The 25,905-nt window shown below is 40.5% G+C and overlaps 1 protein-coding gene across 11 annotated transcripts in view; it reads left to right on the top strand.

The window, feature by feature from the left end:
* The first annotated feature begins 1,003 nt into the window (after window positions 1–1,003).
* The window catches only part of LOC138444721 (PH and Rap-GAP domain-containing protein DDB_G0271806-like), a 228,314-nt gene continuing 203,412 nt past the window's right edge, over window positions 1,004–25,905 (top strand). For 8 of the 11 annotated variants that reach the window (XR_011258555.1, XR_011258556.1, XR_011258557.1 and 5 more), the window contains exons 1-2: window positions 1,004–1,155; window positions 1,541–1,650. Coding sequence is in view for 4 of the 11 variants with exons in the window: in XM_069598063.1 (XP_069454164.1) it covers window positions 1,104–1,155; window positions 1,541–1,650 (162 nt within the window). In the remaining 7 variants the exon portion in view is untranslated. Of the gene's footprint in view, window positions 1,156–1,540; window positions 1,651–1,925; window positions 2,014–2,304; window positions 3,820–18,567; window positions 20,043–25,905 lie in introns of those variants that run through there. The other 3 variants (XR_011258560.1, XR_011258558.1, XR_011258559.1) reach the window with 3 other exon arrangements.

The raw sequence follows: 25,905 nt of genomic DNA, 5'->3' as shown, positions 1-25,905 counted from the left end.
CAGTATGTTCTCTGGGTTTGTCGAGAAATAGTTCATTCCAGTATGATGCAGGTTCCTGAGACTGTAGGAAGGGAGTTCTGAGAAAACTTAAGTGACATGTAAATACAATATTTCCTGTTCACAAACATAAGAAAATAAACAGGCGCACACACACACACACACAATACACTTAGTATCCATATGTGAAGTGCCCTGAGAAGTGTTCAAGCAAATACCTCAGGTTCAATGGGAAAAATCCAAATATCTAAATAAATTCTGATGTTGCTATAAGAAGAAACCTTGAAGAAATATACTTCTCCTTTTCATGGGAGGATCAGGGTTGTATTCCTTGCCAAGGTTATTTGGATATGGAAAGAATTTCTCTTTGAAGTCATTAACTTGATCATTCATTAATCTATGAAATATTTATTTAGCCTCTACTATGGGGAAGATCCCCTGGAGGAGGACATGGCAACCCACTCCAGCATTCTTGCCTGGAGAATTCCATGGACAAAGGAGCCTGGCAGGCTACAGTCCATGGGGTCGCAAAGAGTCAGACATGACTGAAGCGACTGAGCACGCACACATGTCTAGACAGAGCACTGGGGAGATTTTTAGTATCTTCCTCATAAACCAAGACTGACATTACCATCATTTTTTTAGTAGATTTCCTGGGACCATGAAGTTGCCACAGCCCTCCACATCAGAGGAAGGCGCAAGGGTTCCTCAAAGCCCCTCCTGCCCAAATACTTCTATCGGGACCCACAGTAGATGAGGACCTCTTGCCTATGTTCACAGAGCACCTCCTCTGTGCCTGGCACTGCCCTCATTCTAACTGTGGGAATAGAAAAGCAAATGAGACTCAGACCCTACCTGCAAGAACTTTCACCCTAGTGAGGGAGATGTAAGAAGTCCTATGTGTGTAGCAGAAGCAACAATAGTTGCTAAGGCACCCAGGAGGGCAGCTGGTTCCATCCCTCATGGCAACAGGGGCACTAAAGGGACATGAAGAGGAAGGAAAAAAGACCACGTGTGCATGGCAGAGGGCAATGCTGGTACAAGTGCAAAAATAAGCATGATCTGCTTGCAGAGAGAAGCTCTGGATAGCTTGAGAAAAAGTAAATATGAGAAGGGGGAATAAAGAGGGAAGGAATGTGAAGACAGGAGAAGAGGATGGTAAGAAACAAGGCTGGACCAGATAAGGAGAGGTTTTGTTTGCTCTGGGGAGGCTTTCTTGCATGTTACTTGAAATCTATAGTGGTACAGTCAGATTGCATTTAGAAACATCCCTCCTATGTTAACCTGGGAGTGAACTAAGGTGAGGAAATCTGATGTTAGCAGGAAGGATTCAGACTACCCTAGAGAGACTTGATATAAGCCAGCAAAAGGGGAGAGCTCTGAGGAATAATGAGGGGGCTAATTTGAGGTAAATAATCCGAAGTAGAGGATGCCTGCAGGGAGAGAGGAGTCCTGGGTGACAGGCAGGTTTCCAGACCCCACAGGTCTGGCCCAGGTCTAAGACTGTCTTTTCCTTTACTCCCCCTCACTCACTACCTTATAGGCACACAGACTGTTTTTCTATTTCTTGAACATGCCAAGCCTGTTCCTGATTTGGAGCCTTTGCAGCTGGCATCCTTCCTGTACAGAATGCTCTTCCCCAGTCTTCACAAGGTAACTCCTTCTTGCCATCCTGATCTTACCTAAAAGGCATCTCCTCAAAGAGGCCTTCCTGTCCATGGACCTAGATAAGGTTCAAGCTTCACCTCTATCATATTATCTGGTTTACTTTATTTTCTTTCTTTTAATCTACATTTAAAATTTTTATTGAAGTATAGTTGCTTTACAATGTTGTGTTGTTGGTTTTTTTTTTTTTTTGCTGTACAGCAAAGTGAGTCAGCCATATGTACGCATTAATCCCCTCTTTTTTTGATTTCCTTCCCATTTAGGTCTCCACCAAGCATTAAGTAAGGGTCCCTGTGCTATACAGGAGGTTTTCATTGGCTATCTGCTTTATACACATTATCAATAGCGTGGGTATGTCAATCCTAATCTCCCAACTCACCCCACCCTTCTATCCCCTTTGTTGTCACTTTCTTTTTTTTTTTTTTTTTTTCTGGAGTCATTTTATTTTTATTTTATTTTTTTTGTTGGTACATAATGTTTATTTTTTTTTTCATCACTTTAGTTTTTTATTTTTTAAATTTTAAAATCTTTAATTCTTACATGCATTCCCAAACATGTTGTCACTTTCTTTAAAATATTTTTACTATCTGAAGTTACTGTGTCTATTAAATTGCTCAGTTTTTGTCTGTCTCCCTTCATTAGAGTTCACCCTCTGAGGAGCAGACGTGCCTTTCTTGTTCACAGCTCTGCTTCCAGGAGCTGGTGCAGAGTAATGCTCAGTTTTTAAAACTGACTCATAAATGCTGAGCCTCCCACAACACATGAGGAGGCACGTGCAAAAGACTTGTTGTAGAGCACGGGGAAGAGAACATCAAGAGAAACAGCAGTTTTGAGGATGCAACAACCTGTTAGAATCTTCTCATGGATGACTTGGGTCAGAGGTGGGGTTAGCGGGAAACAGTGAGCCAATCTGCAAAAGGTCATGGGAACAAAGCAAAAGCACATGTTCGGTAACTGTTGTGAAATTTAACCTGACCCAGCTCATAGTCCCTGGATAGGGAACCACTGACTCAGGAAGCATGAGTCTATGTCATGCATTTCGTCACTCCGTTACACCACGTCTGGTGTGGTAATCTGACTCTTCAATGCACACGTGAGAGTCATCGTGATGTGGCGAAAAGTGCACTGACCAGAGGATCAAAAGGCCCAGATCCTGGGTCCTTAACGAACTCTGTGACCTTGGGGAAGACCCACACAAGCCCACTCCCACGGACTAGTCTGTTCTCTGTCTTCCAAACCAGTTGGGACACAAAACCTTGCATCATTCCTTAGGGCTAGGATTTTAAAATGCTACTGTTTTCATTTAGTAATTTGACCTTGGCTGCTCTCAGTTTTAACCCACACTCCATTATTTCCACAATGCCCCACTTTAATTTATAACCTTATTTTCTTTCTGAGGCCAGATTTGTTTTGAGGTCTTATTCATGTTTGGATCCCATCTTCCAATTCAACTCATCACTACCTACTGCCAACTTTGTCCCACTAGTATTACACATATGGTAAAAAGTCAACAATGTTTGTCAAAATTTTTTGGAAAACAAAGTAGTGATACATATCAAGTACTTCAAACATTCTCTGACCTAATTATTTTTGTAGAACCTTAGACTTAATAAACAATTCCAAATGCAAACAAAAACATATATGTAAAGATGTTCAATCCAGTGCCACACTGACTGTGAAACAAAATAGAACAAAAAATAATTATAAATAATCAAGAGTAGAAAGCTGAATAATTTTTGAAATATCCAATGGTGCAAGCATCATATGTATGACTTGTATGTAACAGAAGAATATTAAACATCCTTGAAAATGATGTTTTAATGGACAGAAAAGTAAAACATATTAAGAAATCAAGTATTAAAAAAAGAAACCTATGCTTTATGATTCTGGTTGTGCTAAGTTATAGCCATAATACCCATGGAGAGGATGAGATAACAATGATCTAAGTGTAACAAAATGTTAGTCAGGATATTCTTGGAATATTATGCATGATTACTTTCTTTCTAAATCCTTTTTTTTGTGTTTTCAGTTTTCTATAATGTATACATATTATTATTTAATAATCAGAAGAAAAAACTTAAAATGTTGCTAATGAATTAATGAATTTTTTAAATTATTGTACTAATTCATTTAATTATAAAGTGAGACTCATAATGCTAATCTCCTTTCCATATTCTCATATATGAAGCATAATGGAAACACTTATACTTTCCCATATTCTCAAACACAAAGTATAATGGAAACACTATCATACTTTGTATTCAAATTGTTAACATTGGTACCTCAGATGGTAAAGAGTCTGCCAGCAATCCAGGAGACTCAGGTTTGATCCCTGAGCAGGAAGATCCCCTGAAGAAGGGGATGGCAACCCACCCCAATATTCTTGCCTGGGAAATCCCATAGGCTCATTTTGGTTTTCCTGGTGGCTCAGATGGTAATGAATCTGCCTGCAATATGGGAGACCCAGGTTGGATCCCTGGGTCGGGAAGATCCCCTGGAGAAGGAAACGGCAACCCGCTCCAGTATTCTTGCCTGGAGAATCCTATGCACAGAGGAGCCTGGTGGGCTACAGTCCTTGGGGTCACAAAGAGTCAGACATGACTGAGCAACTAATGCTGTATTAGTGAACTTTAAAAGAAAAACAGCAAGGCCTATATTTCTTTCAAATTAATGATTTTCAGGACACATAGTAAGATGTAGCCAAAAAAACACTTGCTAAATTATAGCTTGTGAAGATTAATTTCTAAACTCTGAAATTCACAGTAATGCAAATCAGTGCTCATCCACAAACATCACAAAAGAAGGGGGAAAAAAGAGCTAGATTTGTTCAGAACATTTCATTTACAACTGTTTACTGAGAACTACAGCAGAAACAGGGATCATTAGCCTTGTTTGACAGTCTGAGGAGACAGATTTAGAGAAGTAACTTCACAAAGATCACTGTAGTAGATTAGAGTCAGACTATTTTCTGCTACTTCCAATGAGTCTATTATACAATCCTACCCCCAATGAGTCAGGCTTGGCCTCATGCCTTGTTTAAGCCAGTGAGTAGAAATCTACCATTGTCTATCATGGGCTCTCTTTTTTTCCCCTCTCCCGTGAGGCCAACAATGCTCTCAAGATATGGGCTTATTCTTCATGTGGGGTTTGGAATAAAGCAACTAGAGAGCAGAGGCATGGCCGCCCAATAAAACAAGCAACACAAGTGAGTAATAATGTTTGCTGCCATCAGCTACTGGGGGATCTGGCCCCAGTACACAGCATTGTAACCTGCACTGATGCTAACTCAGAGTCACTACAACTGGCGAGGACCAAATTCAAATCCAGATCTGCTGACTCCAAAGTCAGTGTTCTTTTCACTACATCATACTGATGAAATTTATTTTTATGCTGAGAAAAAAATTTTATAGCAAAGCAATAGTCTTGGTGGTGGATCAGAAAGTGAAAGTTGCTCATTCATGTCCGACTCTTCTGTGTCCACATGGACGGTAGCCCACCAGGCTCCTCTGTTCATGGAATTCTCCAGGTAAGACTACTTGAGTGGGTAGCCATTCTCTTCTCCAGGGGCTCTTCCTGACCTAGGGATAGAACCCAGGTCAAATGTATTGCAGGGAGGTTCTTTACCATCTGAGCCACCAGGGAAGTCCCTAGGGTTTAGAGGTATTTTTCAAATATAAAATTGCAATAATCCTTTGTTTTTCCATGACTTCCGTATCTTCTATTATGCAATAAATAATTTCACACGTTTAATCTAACGCCCTGGAAATTCTTACTCACACCTGCAGATTGATGCTGAGCTAAGAATTCATGTATTAGTTTAGCTTTACTACCTGAGTGTCCAGAGAGAAAACCCACATTTGGGCAAAATCCCTGCCCCTTTGCTTTGGGAAGATTGATTGAGTTAATGGGTACTTGCCACTTCTTATTTGGAAACAAACCATTCTTATAGATGAGGAAATAGGCTTTTTTAAGGTTTCTGCTTTTAACTTGGCCAGGTGCTATAGGCCACTCTGTGGGTAGAAATCTCTCATTCCTACTGTTGAAGGTGACTCAGAGACCATCAGGAAGCCTTTCCAAAAAAAAAAAATGGCCTGTTCTACTCAGTAGAATCAGCTCCTACTGAGCATAGTCATTGGCTGTTATGGAGATACAATCATTCAACAGGTACTGCTGGACTGGCTACAGGATTTTACAAAACTTCTGGCAAGCTCACATGTACTGTTCTGAAAGTCTGGAAATTGAAAGTCAAGTTCTAACTTCCAACAGATTATAACAATAAAATTGATGCTCAAACCCATCAAACTCATTAAGCACTGATTCTGGGGCCCAAGAGCACTCAATGAAAATAAATACGCACATACCATCTTCTTTGGAATGTAACCCAAAAGCCTTAGACTCACCAGTTTCAAAGAAAGCTGAAGCCACAGTAATTTTAATACTCAATGTCTGTGACTAATCTATTACTCTTTCATATAGAATTTTTATTCCTTTTTAAAATAACATCCCTGCCCCAAAGATGCATTCTGAATCAAGTCTGACTTGTACATAACTTGGACAACTTTTCCCAGCCTTATATAGGACAAGCATCCCCGGTGTCCACCATTATTTTTATTACTTCTAGAGGACATTGTCTTGCTAAAGGGACTTCTTTTGATGTATTGAAATCATATGGCCCTTAAGGTATAGAAACATAGCTATGCTCAGATTCTAAGTTAGAGATCTGAATCCATATGCCACCCTCGGTTACCTTTATTTCCATCCTCCCACTCTTCCCAGCAGCGATGCACAAGCTCTCTCCTCCCTCAACCAAAATACCACGAGCAAAAGGCAGATTAAACTGTTTCCTCAACACCTCTACCACTTCTTCAGGTTTTCCTCCCTGAGGATTCAACGTAAACTGCCATTATAATCTCTCTTTTCTTAACAATATCTTGAGTTTTTCTAAATTTGCATTTATAGTACTTTAAAGTATAATTTATATATTGAACAATAAAACACCTTAGTTGCACAGCTTGATGAACTTCAGTGTGCATTATACTTCAATGTAACCTGATTAAAATAGTATTTCACAACTCTGGAAAATTTCTTCAGTCCCTTCACCATCCATAACATCCCATATTTGCAGATAATCACTGTTCTGACTTCTATCACCATAAATGAGTTTGACCTATTCTTGAATTTTATGTAAACAGAATCATCCATTCACTTTTTACATCAGGATTCTTGTGCTCAAACGATTTATTAGCAAATTAGCAACTTTGATTGCTGAGTAGTAGTCACATTTTATTTATATTTATATTTATATAAATATATGTAACAGATGGTTTATTCACTATTATAGTAATGGTCATTTAGGTTTTTTCCATGGGGGGGCCATTATGAACAAAGCCACCATTCATAGGTTTATGAAGGTCTTTTTCTTCATAAAGAAAAAGAAGGGTGTTTCTTTATTAGAAAGTGCCAGTTTTACAAAGTGGTATACCACTTTATGTTCCCACTAGTAATGATGAGAAATCCAGGTGCTCATATACGGAAGGATGTGTAGTGATGTTTCGTTGTCTTTCCTATGAGTTCCTGAAAGTCTGTGAGCAAATCCAACCTAGTCTATGGCAAACATAACACAGTTCCTGTGTTCGAATTAAACAATGATGATTCCTATAGGCTTAAAGATTTCTAAACACTAGAAGCTCAATATAGATTTTAATTTTCTGAAGTTAGGGGAAAAAACGTCACAATAAAAGCCTGGAAACTTTCATCCAAATAAAATTTCTCTCTATAGTTTACTACTGCTTTGCATGCCTTTAGGAGAAGTTATTAATCTTGTTTTGATGTATCTATCACCTGATTGATCATTTTCAGAATTCCTCACCCTTGAAGGGTATTTTGTGATTTCATATATCCATTGGCATTCACATGGCAGCCTTTCTAAGTTAAGAAGATAAAAGTGCTATCATCCTGCATGGAACTCCATAGTCGTTGATGGGTGCTGAGCAAAAATAGCTACCGTGATTATGAGCATTCCCAAAGGAGGTGCCTGGATGTGAAGTTCACTGTTCTGCCTGAACTATGTTCCAGATCAGCATAAAAATCACAGCGAAAGATATTTCCCACCTGGAGATGCAATCACTGAGCTCTGTGTTCCCTAGTACATCTCAAATATGCGGCAATATTTACCAATGAATCTGCAGCTGTCGTGTGCTGTTTACTTCTGGGCTAGTTATTTCATAACCAGCTCAGCTAGGGCCCAAATCAACAGTTACAAAGTGAAGGAACTTAAGGAGATGATAATTTCTGGAGAATTTGTTTTTATAATTAACTAAACAGACACCCTTCGTGCACACCTTCTTCACTGGAAGTACATCCTAGGTTTCCTTCTACTCTTTTGTATCTTGGTGACATTCAGGGCCCATTAATATGTGAAGTGCATGATTCCCCAATATTTTCTAGGGATTATTTCCTTGGATACATTCCATTGTAACAGTAATATATTTTTTAAGAAATTATTCAGAAGAAGAGGTAAGGTAATTATTAGTTAAGTTTAAAATGAATTAAAATGATTGCTCAGCGGGTAAAGAATCCTGCTGCAATGCAGCACATGTAGGTTCGATTCCTGGGTTGGGAAGATCCCCTGAAGGAGGGCATAGCAACCAACTCCAGTATTCTTGCCTGGAGAATCCTCATGGACAGAGAAGCCTGATGGGCTACAGTCTACAGCGTCGCAAAGAGTTAGACTCGACTAAGTGACTGAACACACAAAAAATTAACCAACTCTGTCTAATTTTTCTTTTCACTAACTTGATTTACGTATCTGTAGACATGTGTTTGTACATGTGTATGTTTGTACACATGTGAAAGCCTCATAGTTAATGAAGTCAGGAGCCCTCAACCTGCCAAATGCTGCAAGCCAAGCCCCACCATCTTTGTCCTGGCACAATCTAAATGAATACAAAATGTTCATTCTCTTCTTTGCAATCTTGAACTCTGGGAAAAAAAAAAAAAAAAAACACCTTCCAATAAAAAGTGGGAATTAGTGGGGGTCTGGGTTCTGTAAGGTCTTGCAGTCAAAAGACACTTGCCCAGGGAACCCTGGTGGCCCGAGATGTGACTGTAGCTGCTGCTGCTGCTTTTTGTTATTTTTCCTTAACTCACTTGCTTTCCAACACTCCTTCTGGTTATTTCAAATCATGGAAATTCATTAAATCTATTTGAGGGAATTGCCTGTCGACTTCCCCAGGAGTGCTCTTTTGACAACATGGTACTTTGTCCACTCATGCAGACCTGCATGATCTTCAAGAGCATCAGTTTCCTCCTCTTAAAAGCAAAACTCATAACACTTTGTCTTAGGGTAGTTGTGGAAAGGGAACAGACTAGTGAATATGAAAGTCTTGTATTAACTTTAAGGCATGGCAAAATATTGCCTGTCATTCTTTAAAAGCAGAAAAAGCAAAATGCATGCCTAGAACAGGATATCAACTAAATGTCTGCATTTGAAGGTAGGAATAAAATGTGTGATATTTTTCTCTATGTGTTTTATATTTCATGTCAATGAGAAACATAAGATAAATAATGTCCAAAAGAGAGGGTGCTGACAGAAGGTATGCCAAGACGATGTCTGACAGAAAAGGGTGGCATTAACACTAATGCTAAGAATAAAGGTAAAGGAAGGGCCACTAGGAAAGCTAAAAAAAGGAGTGAAACAAAAGTGGGAACACAAACAAATGAAATGTAATTGCATTCATAAAATTTAGCTATAAGGCTGATACAGTATATGACAACTAATTCTACTAAAATATACATTAAAGCAATGTTTAGAGATCAAAAAAATCAAAGAACTATGTCAGTTCTCTTTACACGTATATCTGATGTTTGCAAAATCTGTCCCTACTTAACACTCAGCCCTTGTGCTATAGAATCATCTTGAAGCTTTGACCCAAGAGCTGTTCAGTGATTGTGCTTCAGACTATTCTGTGCTATGGTTGCTTATTGTCTGCATCCAAGCTGAGGATCATCTGTGCTCCAGACTACATTGGCCCCAGTTCAGTCCCCTTACAAACATTCTGGGGGGCATCCTACTTTCTTTATCCTCCAGTAGCTCAGTGGAATTACCCTTGGATGCAGGAGACCTCAACCCTGATCTTCAGAATTTATTACTGCTAATCAGAGCTTGACCCACTGAAGCAAATTAGAGGTGACTCTGATTAAAGTTCTCTGATTTCTGTATGTGGGGGGGCTTTGTCTACTGCAGATGTCCTTCAACCTCCACGTGACAAAGCCCGATTCACAAAAAGGTCTGTCTCCTCAATAGACCCACTTAAAAAGGCCCCTTGGGTTTAAGAAAAGATTTGCTATAGGATTTCTTTACATAACTCTTTCGCTGCATTTGAATAAGATTTTATCTACTAATTTTCAAGAATATATCTATCACAGATAAAATGTGATATTTCTGCATAAGAATATCCTTAAAAGCCTAAAGGCCTGCCTAGATAGCATAATAAAAAATGGTGAATATTACTAGTCTTGTTCACAAAGTAGAAAATGCCCTCATCCCCCGCCACCCACCCACCCAAGTCCTTCTATGGTCTGTCCTTTGCTTAGCCTTGACACCTATGTATCTAGAATCACTATATATATATATATATATATATATATATATATATATATATATATTTTTTTTTTTTTTAAGGATAAACCCCCTTTCTTTTAGATAAAAGAAATGAAAGAAAGTACACTCTGAGAGGGAGTCCTAAGGTTGAAATTTTATTTCAAAAATAGAGGGGAAAAAAGAGTAGAAGCAAGTCACCCTCAATCATCTATGTTAATAAGGGGCAAAACTAGATTACTTAATCCAAAAATCTTCATTTTAGACAACACATTCAGTTTTTAAAATTCATTCATTCATGATAAACACTGCTTTTATTTTTTTCCTTAATACCTTCTCCTTCCTAAGTGAAAATGAAAGTTACTCAGCTGTGTCCGACTCTTTGTGACCCCAGGGACTGTAGTCCCATGGAATTCTTCAGGGCAGAATACTAGAGTGGGGAGCCTTTCCCTTCTCCAGGGGATCTTCCCAACCCAGGGATCGAATCCAGGTCTCCCGCATTGCAGGTAGATTCTTTACCAGCTGAGCCACAAGGGAAGCAATCTCCATCGAATTTTTTTTTTTTTTTTTCCCAAAAAACCCAGCAGCACTCTATAGACATTAAGAAGTTAGATCATACCACTTCATCTAATTTATTTAATTACCCAACTCACCCCCAGGCAATGTGCTAACCAGAAAGACAACATACTTGATTAGTGAGTATCTCTGGTTGCCAAAGCTGGATCAGCCAGATTCTGCTCTATTGAGGTCCCAGTTTCTGAGCTTCTGTTCACAGTGAAGCACTGTAGGGTCAGGTGGGGCAGCAAATGTACTGAAGGCTTGGGTGAGCTTCTGGCTTCTTCCTCTTTAGACAGTCTTCAAACATGTACAAGACTCTTCCATAATCTGGTTTTTTTTTTTCAATCTCCTTTGGCCCAATTTCTATCTTCTGGTATACCCATCCATTTTTTTACCCTTTCTCCAAATATCTCAAAAACACAAACTACACTCCCATTTGCTTGAGAATTCAGCAAAATCTAACATCTGCTTCATGACTAGGCTGAAATTGCTCTCATTGCTCCCTAAGTTCCCAAGCAACTTCTGAGTTCCCATATCCAAGGGCTATTTTTCAGTCTTTCCCTGTGGAAGGCAACTTTGTTTTAATTCTGTTGGTCATCTCCTGCTTCTTAAAACTCTACACCCTTGGTCTCTGAGCCATCTTCCTGACCTTTCTTATTTCTGCAAGCCTTCCTTTCGCCTGTTTTCTCTGCACAAGCCTTCAATATTGCTCAGATCCAGAGCTTTACTGCACTTTTCTCCATCTACAATGCTCTCTTCCTACTGGGGTTTCACCCACACCTGTGTTTTAACAACCATATGTCTACTAATGGCTTCCAAGCTCAAACTCTTGGTTCTGATCTCCCAGTGGAGATATATGATGAACTATAGGTTGGATAAGTCCAAAGAATAAACAACAAAATTTCAAATTCAACATGCCCAAAACAATTCACTAGATTTCCCCTTAATTTTGTGCCTGTTCTATGCTCTCTACTTAGTGTATGATACTACTATGCAAACAAATATTTAAACTAGAACCCTAGGTATCATTCTTGACTTTGCCACCTACCTTAATTTTCATATGTAATCAGTGAAATCACAAAACTCTGATGATTTTACCTCAAAATACTTTTAAAATCTTTTGTATTACCCCAACTACTACGTTATTCCTAGGTCTCTTGTCTCTGCTTAAATACTTTGCATTACCTCAACTCCGTTTTATTTCAACTACTACTTTAAAACTAGGTCTCTTGTTTCCACTTAAACACAGTGGCAACCTCCTCTCTCACCTCATTTACATTTATTTTGTTTTCTCTCACCCTAGAGTTATGTCTAAAATATCTGTCTTTTTAATGGAGCCCTAGCTTCTCAGAATGAAGTCCAGCTTTCTTGACATGGAACACGGTCCCTTGCCCACTTCTATGCCCTCATTTCCTGCCATGCAATCTCATACCTTTAATTTTTCACCATTCAATCTCACACTCCACATTTCAGAAAGCTTAAAATGACTGTTGTTTCCCATACAGTATTCAATTCTTTGCCCTCATACTTTGCTCAGACTCTCTCTATTCCTATATTAACCCCTCACCTCTGCCTCCCTGCCTAGCTTCTAGTCAACCTTCGACAATGAACTAAATATAATTTCCCAAAGCTTTTCTGACAGCAGTACCCCTCTCCATACCCCAGGTGGAGTTGAATCTCTCTCCTCCAAGATCTCACAATATCTTGCATAGCTCTCCAACATACTATACTCATCCTCAGTCTTTAACATAGTGCCTGACAAAAACTGGCTCTCATGAATATTTACTGAATGAATGAGTGTTAAAAAACAGGTTGACATCTTGCTGACTGTGCTTTTAGCATTGTATCAGCCTAAGATGTGATGTCACTTCTTTCCAGGGTAGAGGAGCCTAAGCAGGAGAGTATGACAAATGATTTAATCACCATTTCCTCTTAACTGCTCAGCCTCATGATTGTGCTGGAAGTGTTAAAGCCTGGCAGAATATCAGACACATTTAGATCTAAGTGCAGCCATCAAATTATATTTCTAAATAATAATTTTAAAATAAGTCTCATTGCTCAAAACTATGTAATGTTTCCTCTGATAGAGGACACAATCAAAGTTTGTCTACAGTTTTTATGTCTTTAAATTTCAAATTTTTTATTGGAGACACCAACAAGCAGGACCAAGTTCACCTGTGTGTCTGGTTTCTATCCAGACCCTGGTACGGGGCTGGCAATTGATGTGAATGGTTAGGAAGTTCGTCACCAAAGAGAAGGAAAATATAAAAGTATGAGAACCACCCTTCCAATAATCAAGAGATAACACAGTGCATTTTTACACTATTTTAGCATTTTCAACTAGAAAAAAAAAAAAGAACAGCGCTTCCTGTGGCTCACAAGTCAGTGCCTGTGCTTCGTCTCACAGGAAGCATCTGGGTGCTGTCGGTCAGAGGAGATGAAGGTCACAATGGGCAGGTTTCACAGGGAGTGATTAAGTGCGCAGAAACTGCAAGTTTCAGGGAATAGGATGTGAACGCTTTTTAAGATGAGCAAAGAGGCACAGACACAGAAGTATCTGGAGAGACCTACAAAAACAGCAATAAAAACAAAACAAAACAATATACGAGAAAGAGGCTTTGAGAGGTACAAACTAAATAAGATAATTACTACCTAGAGTGTACAAATGATAGAAAGGGGAAAACTGAAAACATGGGGTCTTAACTAGAAAAAAAAAGTGACAAAAGAAATGCAGCAGCATCTGTAGATGTCGTTTAATCGCTCAGTCATATCCAGCTCTTTGCGACCCCATGGATTGTAGCCTGGCATGCTCCTCTGGACATGGGATTTCACAGGCTAGAACACTGGAGTGGGTTGTCCTTTCTTCCTCCAGTGGATCTTCCTGACCCAGGACTGAAGCCTGCGTCTCCTGCACTGCAGGTGGATTCTTTATCACTGTGACTTCCCTGGTGGCTCAGAGGGTAAACAATTCGCCTGCAATGCAGGAGATCCGGGTTCAATCCCTGGGCTGGGAAGATCTTCTGGAGAAGGACATGGCAACCCATTCCAGTATTCTTGCCTGGAAATCCCATTGACAGAGGAGAATGGAGGGATACAGTATATTGGGTCACAAAGAGTCAGACATAATTGAGTGACTTTCACTTTCTTTCACTTCAGTTCAGATCAGTAGCTCAGTCATGTCCAACTCTTTGTGACACTATGGACTGCAGCACACCAGGCTTCTCTGTCTATCACCAATTCCCAGAGCTTGCTTTAACTCATGTCCATTGAGTCGGTGATGCTATCCAACCATCCCATCCTCTGTCGTCCCCTTCTCCTTCGCTTTCAATCTTTCCTAGCATCAGGTCTTTTCCAATGAGTCAGTTCTAAACATTAGGTGGCCAAAGTAATGGAGTTTCAGCTTTAGCATCAGTCCTTCCAATGAATATTCAGGACTGATTTCCTTTAGGATGGACTCCTTGGATCTCTTTAAAGTCCAAGGGACTCTCAAGAGTCTTCTCCAACACCACAGTTCAAAAGCATCGATTCTTCGGCGCTCAGCTTTCTTCATAGTCCAATTCTCACATCCATACATGACTACTGGAAAAACTATAGCTTTGACTAGATGGACCTTTGTTGGAAAAGTAATGTCTCTACTTTTTAATATGCTGTCTGGCCTGGTCATAGCTTTTCTTCCAAAGGGCAAGCATCTATTAATTTTATGGTTGCAGTCCCCATCTGCAGTGATTTGGAGCCCCAAAAAATAAAGTCTGACACTGTTTCCACTGTTTCCCCATCTATTTCCCATGAAGTGATGGGACCAGATGCCATGATCTTAGTTTTCTGAATGCTGAGTTTTAAACCAACTTTTTCACTCTCCCCTTTCACTTTCATCAAGAGGCTCTTTTGTTCTTCTTCCCTTTCTGCCATAAGGATGGTGTCATCTGCATATCTGAGGTTATTGATATTTCTCCCGGCAATCTTGATTCCCGCTGTGCTTCATCCAGCCCAGCGTTTCTCATGATGTACTCTGCATATAAGTTAAATAAACAGAGGGACAATATATAAACTGACATATCCCTTTCCCCATTTGGAACCAGTCTGTTGTTCCATGTCCAGTTCTAACTGTTGCTTCCTGACCTGCATACAGATTTCTCAAGAGGCAGGTAAGGTTGTCTGGTATTCCCATCTTGTGAAGAATTTTCCTCAGTTTGTTGTGATCCACACAGTCCAAGGCTTTGGCATAGTCAATAAAGCAGAAATAGTTTTTCTGGAACTCTCTTGCTTTTTTGAAGATCTAACAGATGGCAATTTGATCTCTGGTTCCTCTACCTTTTCTAAAACCAGCTTCACCATCTGGAAGTTCATGGTTCACATACTGTTGAAGCCTGGCTTGGAGAATTTTTAGCACTACTTTGCTAGCGTGTGGGATGAGTGCAATTGTGCGGTAGTTTGAGCATTCTTTGGCATTGCCTTTCTTTGGGACTGGAGTGAAAACTGACATTTTCCAGTTCTGTGGCCAGTGCTGAGTTTTCCAAACTTGCTGGCATATTGAGTGCAGCACTTTCACAGCATCATCTTCTAGGATTTGAAATAGCCCAACTGGAATTCCATCACTTCCACTAGCTTTGTTCATAGGGGATGCTTCCTGAGGCCCATTTGACCTTGCATTCCAGGATGTCTAGCTCTAGGTGAGTGATCACACCATCATGATTATCCGGGTCATGAAGATCTTTTTTACACAGTTCTTCTGTGTATTCTTGCCACCTATTCGTATTTCTTCTGTTTGTCTATAGCATTTCTGTCCTTTATTGTGCCCATCTTTGCATGAAATGTTCCCTTGGTATCTCTAATTTTCTTGAAGAGATCGCTAGTTTTTCTCATTCTATTATTTTTATTCTATTTCTTTGCATTGATCACTGAAGAAGACTTTCTTATCTCTCATTGCTATTCTTTGGAACTCTGCATTCAAATGGGTATAGCTTTCCCTTTCTCCTCTGTCTTTAGCTTCTCTTCTTTTCTCAGCTATTTGTAAGGCCGCCTCAGACAATCGTTTTGCCTTTTTGCATTTCTTTTTCTTAGGGATGGTCTTGATCCCTGTCTCCTGTACAATGTCACAAACCTCCATCCATAGTCCTTCAGGCACTCCCTATCAGATCTAATCCCTTAAATCTATTTGTCACTTCCACTGCATACTCATTAGGGATTTGATTTAGGTCATACCTGAATGGTCTAGTGGTTTTCCCTACTTTCTTCAATTTAAGTCTGAATTTGGCAATAAGGAGTTCATGATCTGAGCCACTGTCAGCTCCCGGTCTTGTTTTTGCTGACTGTATGGAGCTTGTCCACCTTTGGCTGCAAAGAATATAATCAATCTGACTTTGGTATTGACCATCTGGTGATGTCCATGTGTAGAGTGTCCAGGAGTCTCCGGTAAAGGCATGGATCTGGGATGGCCTGCTACAGGGTCAGGGACACTGAGTGCTGCAGTGTCTGCACAGGACCTTTTGAATGAAGTCACCATTTTCTTCATTACCTCCACCATAGTTTGGCCTCAGGTCAAAAAAAAGGGAGAGAACACAGCCCCACCCATCTACAGAAAATTGGATTAAAGATTTACTGAGCATGGCCCTGCCCATCAGAACAAGACCCAGTTTCTCCCTTAGTCAGTGTCTCCCATCCGGAAGCTTCCATAAGCCTCTTATCCTTATCCATCAGAAGGCAGACAGAATGAAAACCAAATCATGGAAAACTAAGCAAACTGATCACATGGACCACAGCCTTGTCTAACTCAATGAAACTATGAGCCATGCCGTGTAGGGCCACCCAAGATGTATGGGTCATGGTGGAGATGTCTGACAACACGTGGTCCACTGTAGAAGGGAATGGTAATCCACTTTAGCATTCTTGCCTTGAGAACCCCATAAACAGCATAAAAGACAAAAAGATAGGACACAGAAAGATGAACTCCCCAGGTCGGTAGGTGCCCAACATACTATGGGAGATCAGTGAACAAATAACTCCAGAAAGAATGAAGAGAAGGAGCCAAAGCAAAAACAACACCCAGTTGTGGATGTGACTGGTGATGGAAGTAAAGTCCGATGTTGTAATGAGCAATATTGAATAGGAACCTGGAATGTTAGGTCCATATTAAAGGCAAATTGGAAGTGGTCAAACAGGAGATGGCAAGAGTGAACATTGACATCTTTGCAATGCAAAAGTAGGAAGTCAAGAAACACCTGGAGTAACAGGCAAATTTGGCCTTGGAATGCAGAATGAAGTAGGACAAAGACTAATAGAGTTTTGCCAAGAAAATGCACTGGTCATAGCAAACACCCTCTTCCAACAACACAAGAGAAGACTACACATGTACATCATCAGATGGTCAACACTGAGATCAGATTGATTATATTCTTTGCAGCCAAAGATGGAGAAGCTCTATACAGTCAGCAAAAACAAGACCGGGAGCTGACTGTGGCTCAGGTCATGAACTCCTTATTGCCAAATTCAGACTTAAATTGAAGAAAGTAGGGAAAACCACTAGACCATTTAGGTATGACCTAAATCAAATCCCTTATGATTATACAGTGGAAGTGAGAAATAGATTTAAGAGACTAGATCTGATAGATAGAGTGCCTGATGAACTATGGAATGAGGTTCATGACACTGTACAGGAGACAGGGATCAAGACCATCCCCACGGAAAAGAAATGCAAAAAAGAAAAATGGCTGTCTGGGGAGGCCTTACAAATAGCTGTGAAAAGAAGAGAGGTGAAAAGCAAAAGAGAAAAGGAAAGATATAAGCATCTGAATGCAGAGTTCCAAAGAATAGCAAGAAGAGATGAGAAAGCCTTCCTCAGCGATCAATGCAAAGAAATAGAGAAAAACAACAGAATGGGAAAGACTAGAGATCTTTTCAAGAAAATTAGAGATATCAAGGGAATATTTCATGCAAAGATGGGCTCGATAAAGGACAGAAATGGTATGGACCTAACAGAAACAGAAGATATTAAGAAGAGGTGGCAAGAATACACAGAAGAACTGTACAAAAAAGATCTTCACGACCCAGATAATCACGATGGTGTGATCCCTCATCTACAGCCAGATATCCCGGAATGTGAAGTCAAGTGGGCCTTAGAAAGCATCACTACGAACAAAGCTAGTGGAGGTGATGGAATTCCAGTGGACCTATTTCAAATCCTGAAAGATGATGCTGTGAAAGTGCTGCACTCAATATGCCAGCAACTTTGGAAAACTCAGAAGTGGCCACAGAACTGGAAAAGGTCAGTTTTCATTCCAATGTCAAAGAAAGGCAATGCCAAAGAATGCTCAAACTACCAAACAATTGCACTCATCTCACATGCTAGTAAAGTAATGCTCAAAATTCTCCAAGCCAGGCTTCAACAATATGTGAACCATGAACTTCCTGATGTTCAAGCTGGTTTTAGAAAAGGCAGAGGAACCAGAGATCAAATTGCCAACGTCCGCTGGATCATGGAAAAAGCAAGAGAGTTCCAGAAAAACATCTATTTCTGCTTTATTGACTATGCCAAAGCCTTTGACTGTGTGGATCACAATAAACTGTGGAAAATTCTGAAAGAGATGGGAATGCCAGAGCACCTGACCTGCCTCTTGAGAAATCTGTATGCAGGTCAGGAAGCAACAGTTAGAGCTGGACATGGAACAACAGACTGGTTTCAAATAGGAAAAGGAGTACTGTATATTGTCAAGGCTGTTTATTGTCACCCTGCTTATTTAACTTACATGCAGAGAACATCATGAGAAACACTGGGCTAGAAGAAGCACAACCTGGAATCAAGATTGCCGGGAGAAATATCAATAACCTCAGATATGCAGATGACACCACCCTTATGGCAGAAAGTGAAGAGGAACTAAAAAGCCTCTGGATGAAAGTGAAAGAGGAGAGTGAAAAAGATGGCTTAAAGCTCAACATTCAGAAAACGAAGATCATGGCATCCGGTCCCATCACTTCATGGGAAATAGATGAGGAAACAGTGGAAACAGTGTCAGTCTTTATTTTGGGGGGCTCCAAAATCACTGCAGATGGTGATTGCAGCCATGAAATTAAAAGATGCTTACTCCTTGGAAGGAAAGTTATGACCAACCTAGATAGCATATTCAAAAGCAGAGACATTACTTAGCCAACTAAGGTCCGTCTAGTCAAGGCTGTGGTTTTTCCAGTGGTCATGTATTAATGTGAGAGTTGGACTGTGAAGAAGGCTGAGCACCAGAGAATTGATGCTTTTGAACTGTGGTGTTGGAGAAGACTCTTGAGAGTCCCTTGGACTGCAAGGAGATCCAACCAGTCCATTCTGAAGGAGATCAGCCCAGGAATTTCTTTGGAAGGACTGATGCTAAAGCTGAAACTCCAATACTTTGGCCACCTCATGCAAAGAGTTGACTCATTGGAAAAGACTCTGATGCTGGGAGGGATTGGGGGCAGGATGGCTGGATGGCATCACTGACTCGATGGACATGAGTCTGAGTGAACTCCGGGAATTGGCGATGGACCGGGGGCCTGGCATACTGCAATTCATGGGGTTGCAAAGAGTTGGACACAACTGAGCGACTAAACTGAACTGAACTGAACTAAAGTTGACTGAAATGGGTGAATTTAACTCAGATGACCATTATATCTGCTACTTTGGGCAAGAATCCCTTAGGAGAAATGGAATAGCCATCACTGTCAAGAAAAGAGTCCAAAATGCAGTACTTGAATGCAATCTCAAAAATGACAGGACGATCTCTGTTCCTTCCCAAGGCAAACCATTCAATACCATAGGAATCCAAGTCTATACCCCAGAAGAAACTGAAGTTGAACGTTTCTATGAACACCTATAAGACCTTCTACAACTAACACCTCAAAAAGATGTCCTTTTCATTATAGAGGGCTGGAATGCAAAAGTAGAAGTCAAGAGATACCTGGAGTAAGAGGCAAATTTTGCCTTGGAATGCAAAATGAAGCAGGTCAAAGGCTAATAGAGTTTTGCCAAGAGAACACGTAATAAACACACTCTTCCAACAACACAAGAGAAGACTCTACACATGGACATCACCAGATGATCACTTTCTTTACAACTGTACTATAAGAAATGACCAAATATGAATGCCGTTGCAGGGAAATGGTGGGGAATAAGGACACTTGAAGGAGGAAGAGTACTTTTTTTAATAAGAAAGTTTCCCAGCTTCATAAATAAAAAGTATTTAATTCTTTACCTGAATAATATTCATTTGTTAAATCTTATGTTAAATATCACTAATTTTCATTTAGTTTTGAAAGTAAAGAATTTAGTTGCCTTAAATATTTGATTCTAGATAAGATGAAACTCATTAGACTGTTCCACTTATTTGTCTAATTCACAAAATGTCATATTCACACACAGTTTAAACCACCAACTGCATGCCAAAGGCTTTCAAAATCCATTTGCCTATTCATGCTCCTCTCCTGTCAGCTTTAAACATCAGTTAGATGCATAAGCCGTAGGAACACAATAGATCTAAAGCTGACATTACTCCATTTCCTGTTCCACTTCTCACCACTCCACCTCCCTTTCTTGGTAGCGGGTGTCACTATCTTCCTACTTGCCCAAGGCAGAGTTCCACCCAGGAGTCACCCCTACTTATTCCTTCAGTCATACTCAGCATTCAGTTGGTCAACTCATCTTCACAGTTCAGTTCAGTTACTCAGTCGTGTGCAACTCTTTGCAACGTCATGAACTGCAGCACACCAGGCTTCCCTGTCTATCACCAACTCCCAGAGCTTGCTCTAACTCACGCCCATTGATGATGCCATTGAGGATGCCGTCCAACCATCTCATCCTCTGTCATCCCCTTCTCTTCCTGCCTTCAATCTTTCCCAGCATTAGGTCTTTTCCAATGAGTCAGTTCTTCGCATTAGGTGGACAAAGTATTGGAGTTTCAGCTTCAACATCAGTCATTCCAATGAATATTCAGAACTGATTTCCTTTAGGATGGACTCCTTGATTCTCCTTGATGTCCAAGGGACTCTCAAGAATCTTCTCCAACATCACAGTTCAAAAGCATCAATTCCTCAGCGCTCAGCTTTCTTTATAGTGCAACTCTTACATCTGTAAATGACTACTGGAAAAACCATAGTTTTGACTAGACAGACCTTTGTTGGTAAAGTAATGTCTCTGCTTTTTAAGATACTGTCTAGGTTGGTCAAGCATCTTTCAATTTCATGACTGCAGTCACCATCTGCAGTAATTTTGGAGCCTCAAAAAAAAGTCTCTCACTGTTTCCACTGTTTCCCCTTCTATTTGCCATGAAGTGATAGGACCGTATGCCATGATCTTAGTTTCCTGAATGTTGAGCTTTAAGCCAACTTTTCCACTCTCCTCTTTCACTTTTATCAAGAGGCTCTTTTGTTCTTCTTCCCTTTCTGCCATAAGGGTGGTGTCATCTGCGTATCTGAGGTTATTGATATTTCTCCTGGCAATCTTGATTCCAGCTGTGCTTCATCCAGCCCGGTATTTCACATGATGTATTCTGCATATAAGTTAAATAAGCAAGAATGCTCAAACTACTGCACAATTGCACTCATCTCACATGCTAGTAAAGTAATGCTCAAAATTCTCCAAGCCAGGCTTCAGCAATATGTGAACTGTGAACTTCCAGATGTTCAAGCTGGTTTTAGAAAAGGCAGAGGAAACAGATCAAATTGCCAACATCCGCTGGATCATGGAAAAAGCAAGAGAGTTCCAGAAAAACATCTATTTCTGCTTTATTGACTATGCCAAAGTCTTTGACTGTGTGGATCCCAATAAACTGTGGAAAATCCTGAAAGAGATGAGAATACCAGACCACCTGATCTGCTTCATGAGAAATGTATATGCAGGTCAGGAAGCAACAGTTAGAACTGGACATGGAATAACAGACTGGTTCCAAATAGGAAAAGGAGTACGTCAAGGCTGTATATTGTCACCCTGCTTACTTAACTTATATGCAGAGTACATCATGAGAAACGCTGGACTGGAAGAAGCACAACCTGGAATCAAGATTGCCAGGAGAAATATCAGTAACTTCAGATATGCAGATGACACCACCCTTACGGCAGAAAGTGAAGAGGAACTAAAAAGCCTCTTGATGAAAGTGAAAGAGGAGAATGAAAAAGTTGGCTTAAAGCTCAACATTCAGAAAACAAAGATCATGGCGTCTGGTCCCATCACTGCATGGGAAATAGATGGGGAAACAGTGGAAACAGTGTCAGACTTTATTTTGGGGGGCTCCAAAGTCACTGCAGATGCTGATTGCAGCCATGAAATTAAAAGATGCTTACTCCTTGGAAGGAAAGTTATGACCAACCTAGATAGCATATTCAAAAGTAGAGACATTACTTTGCTAACAAAGGTCCGTCTAGTCAAGGCTATGGTTTTTCCAGTGGTCATGTATTGATGTGAGAGTTGGACTGTGAAGAAGGCTGAGCACCAGAGAATTGATGCTTTTGAACTGTGGTGTTGGAGAAGACTCTTGAGAGTCCCTTGGACTGCAAGGAGATCCAACCAGTCCATTTTAAAGGAGATCAGTCCTTGGTGTTGTTTGAAAGGAATGATGCTAAAGCTGAAACTCCAATACTTTGGCCACCTCGTGTGAAGAGTTGACTCATTGGAAAAGACTCTGATGCTGGGAGGGATTGGGGGCAGGAGGAGAAGGGGACAACTGAGGATGAGATGGCTGGATAGCATCACAGACTCAATGGACGTGAGTCTGAGTGAACTCCAGGAGTTGGTGATGACAGGGAGGCCTGGCATGCTGCAGTTCATGTGGTCGCAAAGAGTCAGACACGACTGAGCGACTGAACTGAACTGAACTGAAGTGACAATATACAAACTTGACATACCACTTTCCTGATTTGGAACTAGTCTGTTGTTCCACACCCAGTTCCAACTGTTGCTCTTGACCTGCGAATAGATTTTTCAGGAGGCAAGTCAGGTGGTCTGATATTTCCATCTCATGAAGCATTTTCCTTAGTTTGTTGTGTTCCACACAGTCCAAGGCTTTGGCGTAGTCAATAAAGCAGAAATAGATGTTTTTCTGGAACTCTCTTAGTTTTTCAATGATCCAACAGATGTCGGCAATTTGATCTCTGGCTCCTCTGCCTTTTCTAAAATCAGCTTGAACATCAGGAAGTTCATGATTCACGTACTGTTGAAGCCTGGCTTGGAGAATTTTGAGCACTACTTTGCTAGCGTGTGCGATGAGTACAATTGTCCAGTAGTTTGAACATTCTTTGGCATTGTCTTTCTTTGACATTGGAATGAAAACTGACCTTTTCCAGTCCTGTGGCCACTGCTGAGTTTTCCAAATTTGCTGGCAGATTGAATGCAGCACTTTCACCACATCATCTGTTAGGATTTTAAATAGCTCAACTGGAATTCCATCACCTCCATTAGCTTTTTTCGTAGTGATGCTTCCTAAGGCCCCCTTGACTTTCCATTCTAGGATGTCTGGCTCTAGGTGTATGATCACACCATTGTGGTTACCTGGGTCATGAAGATCTTTTTTGTATAGTTCTTCTGTGTATTCTTGCCACCTCTTCGTAATATCTTCTGCCTCTTTTACAGGGTCCAGGGCACTGAGTGTGGCACTAAGTGTGGCACTGTGTGCACAGGACCTTTTGAAGGTCATCATTTTCTTCATTACCTCCACCATAGTTTGGCCTCAGATCAAACAACAGGGAGGGAACCCAGCCCCGCCCACCAAGAGAAAGTTGGATTAAAGATTTACTGAGCATGACCCTGCCCATCAGAACAAGACCCAGCTTCCCTCTCAGTCAGTGTCTCCCATCCGGAAGCTTCCATAAGCCTCTTATCCTTATCCATCAGAAGGCAGACAGAATGAAAACCAAATCATGGAAAACTAAGCAAACTGATCACATGGACCACAGCCTTGTCTAACTCAATGAAACTATGAGCCATGCCGTGTAGGGCCACCCAAGATGTATGGGTCATGGTGAGGACGTCTGACAACACGTGGTCCACTGGAGAAGGGAATGGCAAACCACTTTAGTATTCTTGCTTTGAGAACCCCATGAACAGCATGAAAAGGCAAAACAATAGGACACAGAAACACGAACTCCCCAGGTCGGTAGGTGCCCAATATACTATGGGAGATCGGTGAACAAATAACTCCAGAAAGAATGAAGAGAAAGAGTCAAAGCAAAAACAACACCCAGTTATGGGTGATGGAAGTAAACTCCAGTGCTGTAACAAGTAATATTGCACAGAAACCTGGAATGTTAGTTCCATATTCAAGGCAAATTCGAAGTGGTCAAACAGGAGATGGCAAGACTGAACATGGACATTTTAGGAATCAGTGAACTAAAATGGACTGGAATGGAAGAATTTAACTTAGATGACCATTATATCTACTACTGTGGGCAAGAATCCCTTAGAAGAAATGGAGTAGCCCTCATAGTCAATGAAAGTCCAAAATGCAGTACTTGGATGCAATCTCAAAAACAACAGAATGATCTGTTTATTTACAAGGCAAATCATTCAATATCACAGTAATCCAAGTCCATGACCCAACCAGTAATGCTGAAGAAGCTGAAGTTGAACGGTTCTATGAAGACCTACAAGACCTTCTAGAACTACCTCCTCATCTTACCCATTATAAATCTTTTCAACCTATCTCTGTCCTACTGTTTCCATCTCATGCCTCAACAAGACCTTCCCACTCCTAGGGGAGTTGGCATAGGATGGGCAAAGGACATGGACTCCAATTCCTAGCTTTGTCTCTTCTTATTTGTATGACTCCTCTAAGCCTCAGTGTCCTCTCTATTGAAAGCAAAACAATAAAAACAAAACTTCTCGCCACTGCCCAAGGGACATCGGGAACCCCCTATTCAAGGCTCATACAGCAGCCTCTATCAGGGTGCTGGTATCTGATTATCCCTACTGTGCTGCAAACCCCTTGATGGTAGAGGTTTGCCTCTGTGGTGGTGTCTACTCAATAAAGTGTGAAGCTTGGCCCAGAGAGTCTCAGAAATATTTGTGGAATAAACTGCATTGCAATGTATGCACACTAATTCTATTCAGTTGTGTCCAACTCTTTGCAACATTATGGACTGTAGCCCACCAGGCTCCTCTCTGTTCATGAGATTCTCCAGACAAGAATACTGGAGTGGTCTGTCGTGCCCTCCTCCAGGGGATATTCCTGATCCAGGTATCGAACACACATCTCTTATGTCTCCCAAACTTGCAGGCAGGTTCTTTACCACTAGCACCACTTAATAGGTAGGCCTTAAATTTTTCCAGCACCCAGAATTGCAATAATCACTGCTCCCTTGCAATGGCATCCCTGAGCTCAGGGTATGGATGTCCACCATACCACCCACGTTTGACCACTACAAATGACCTAACTGACTGCCTGCTGATCATTTTACATAACACTGCATTCTTACCATACATCAGCATATACACATTACGTGAAGTATATTTTCCTCTTTTAAAAATTAACTAATCAAATCCATTATAAAAACTACTTTAATTTGATAAGAAACATACCTTTTATAAAAAATTTGTCTTCAAAGATAGGGAATTGGGGAGTAAATAGTATTCATTACATTTTGTTTTCCTTTTAAAAAATGTAATAATACCTTATGTAATTTTCTCCCCACTTCAGGCCCAACAGCTATGATAATGATTTGAATCAACTTTGGAAAAGAAATAATTATTTTTGCTGGTATAAGCCCTTGAAGTATAATTGGGTTTCATGCTGGGAAAAAAAAAAGTACGAGTTGTCATCAAGCCTTCTTAGTTCTCACACTACAAATATAAATTCTGAGGCCTTTGCAGCACTGACAAAGAAGGCAATTCAGGTGTCCAGTATCATCAATAGGTAGAAATACCCCTACTGCGGCTGAATACCACAACTCTAATATTTTGTCTTCAGAATCCACAGCTCTGCTAAAGCTTCCCAAACCCTGGATACACCTCAACATTCTGAAATATTATGTGAGTCTGGTTGAATTAGTTTGTACTTAAGGAAACGTTTTTGTTAAGTTCAGGATGTTTCTCTGTTTGTGGTTCAGAGCAATTGACATCTGACATCTCACAGCTAAAC

The sequence above is a fragment of the Ovis canadensis genome, chromosome 8 (genome assembly GCF_042477335.2).
Source record: "Ovis canadensis isolate MfBH-ARS-UI-01 breed Bighorn chromosome 8, ARS-UI_OviCan_v2, whole genome shotgun sequence".
Lineage (NCBI taxonomy): Eukaryota > Metazoa > Chordata > Mammalia > Artiodactyla > Bovidae > Ovis > Ovis canadensis.
This window is presented reverse-complemented; position numbering and strand designations above follow the sequence as displayed.